At 47.8% G+C, this 2258-nt stretch overlaps 1 protein-coding gene across 1 annotated transcript in view; it reads right to left on the bottom strand.

Annotated features, from left to right (window-relative positions):
* Positions 1-2258, bottom strand: part of LOC101862761 — a 67382-nt gene that overhangs the window by 19451 nt on the left and 45673 nt on the right. Inside the window, exon 2 of the mRNA XM_005111288.3 lies at positions 1313-1678. Within this exon, the coding sequence (XP_005111345.1) occupies positions 1313-1678 (366 nt within the window). The remainder of the gene's footprint in view (positions 1-1312; positions 1679-2258) is intronic.

The raw sequence follows: 2258 nt of genomic DNA, 5'->3' as shown, positions 1-2258 counted from the left end.
TTTGTTTTTTATTTAATTATTTACTTATATTTTTATTTACTCGCATTTATCTATTCATTCATTCTTTCATTCATTCATTCATTCATTCATTCATTTATTCATTTATTTATGTTCACGTATTTATCTATGTATTTATTTATTATCTATCTATTTATTCCTTTTTTGGAGGACAGGAGAGGGTGGTTACGGTCGAATCAGAAACGTTTGAAAAACTTTCAAGATAACTAATATTCTTGCTAGAGCAAAAGACACCTTTCGGTTTTTATGTGCCTCTGGGTTTTCAATGCTCCAGACTTTTGCAAGTTGTTTTCCTTTCGAAAGTAGCACACCATATTCCATCCAACTTTTCCGACCTGACCCGACTCGACCCGACCAGACGAAATCCCACCGACCGGCAGACCGGCAGAATAAATGTCGACGCAACTCAAGGCGCAGCGTCCTGAAGGACATAAATTTCTCAACTTTGATGGTTGTGGAGATGCCTAGGTTAACTCCGCTTCATGGCAGCGGCAGGTGACTGATTGTTAGGAACAGACAATATAAAGAGAATACTCTACATTTTTGCATCATGTCACGAGGAAGCAGCTTGGGAGTCTGGCGACGAGTAGTGAATAAAACCGAGACAGAGAGAAATGGAACGGCTCGGAATAAAACACGTAAAAAGAACTTCAAAGGACTCTGACAGGAATAAATCTTACTCAGACAAACAAACTGACAGACAGGCTATGAGGAAAGAAAGAGTGAGGGGGAAGGGGGGGATAGAGCTTGGGATAAGGGGGTGGTAGGCCGCTGACAGGATGAAGACAGACAGACAAACAGACAGACGGACAGACAGACGGACGGACAGACGGACAAACGGACAGATGGACAGACGGACAAACGGACAGACGGACAGACAGACGGACAGACGGACAGACGGACAGACGGACAGACGGACAGACGGACAGACAGACGTATGGAGATACATATGGCCTAATGGATGGATGGATGGATGGATAAAAGCCCACTCTGACCCAGTGCCTACTGGCACGATCGGTTCGTTTTGCTAGCCAGATTGAGGGTGCAAAGCGGCTATCATGGCACAAATCGATCGCCCGACTCGATGCCTAAAAAACAAACGCGTTCGTTTTCAGGCGATGAGTCCGGCGATCGGTTGTCGATAGGGTTGTCGATTGGGTTGTCGATTGGGTTGTCGATTGGGTTGTCGATTGGGTTGTCGATTGGGTTGTCGATACCCCAATGGGCACTCTGTATAAAGGTTTAAGAGAGTCCAAAAAAAAGTTTTTAAAAAGCCCACAAAACTTGACCTTACCTCTCTGGAATGTCCCATTGAATTTCGGAGTCAGAATGATGCTCACGTCCAGGTCCTCCCTGTAGTTACACATGTCCTCATCACAGCACAGCAGCAGCGGCAACCCTCCGCCACCTCCACCGCCGCTTCCAACGCCAGGCGGTGATTTCACGCCGTTGGCTCTGGCGCTGGCACTGGCGCTCACCACGTCCATGACAGGGCGGCAGGACGCACGCTGCGGCTCCGGCAGGGAGTCCAGGCATCCGTGGGTCTGATGCGTCGTTTCGCCGCGTACTTCCACCGCCGTGAAGCAGCGGCCGGCGGCGGACTTGCAGATGTAGCCCGTGGTGACGCAGCCTGACTCGTTACAGTAGCAGCGGAGCTCACCTGGAGAAACAAAATACAACGAAAAACTGGTGAGTTCTTTGTTCTAGAAAAGAGTCTGACGTCACTACGATAACGATCATTCGGTGCAAAGGTAAGAAAGAAACAGTGGCGGTGTTTGAGTAAAAAGTACCACGTTTATGCGATAACGGTCATTTGGTGCAAAGATCAAGTTACACAGAAACAGTAGCGGGAAACGGAAAAAAATCGGCCATACTTCACCGTACCTTTCTGGAATGTCCCATTGAATTTCAGAGTAAGAATGATGCCACCAGTGGCACTCTCTAACATCCACAGAAAGCAAGCAAGATAGACAGAAAGAAACAACAGCTGGTGGGAGGTGGGGAGGGGAGGTTAAGGTAGTAGGGCGTGCAGCGAAATCCTCCAACCATCTGGGCAATAATAATATACTGTTGTTGTCCCCCACGAACATACACTCAGGCACGCACGCACACACAGACACACAGACACACACACAGACACACACACACACACCACAAACACACACACACACATACACGCAGAGAGAGACAGACAGACAGACAGACAGACAGACAGACAGACAGACAGACAGACAGACAGA

The sequence above is a fragment of the Aplysia californica genome, unplaced genomic scaffold, assembly GCF_000002075.1.
Source record: "Aplysia californica isolate F4 #8 unplaced genomic scaffold, AplCal3.0 scaffold01037, whole genome shotgun sequence".
Taxonomy (NCBI): Eukaryota; Metazoa; Mollusca; class Gastropoda; order Aplysiida; family Aplysiidae; genus Aplysia; species Aplysia californica.
This window is presented reverse-complemented; position numbering and strand designations above follow the sequence as displayed.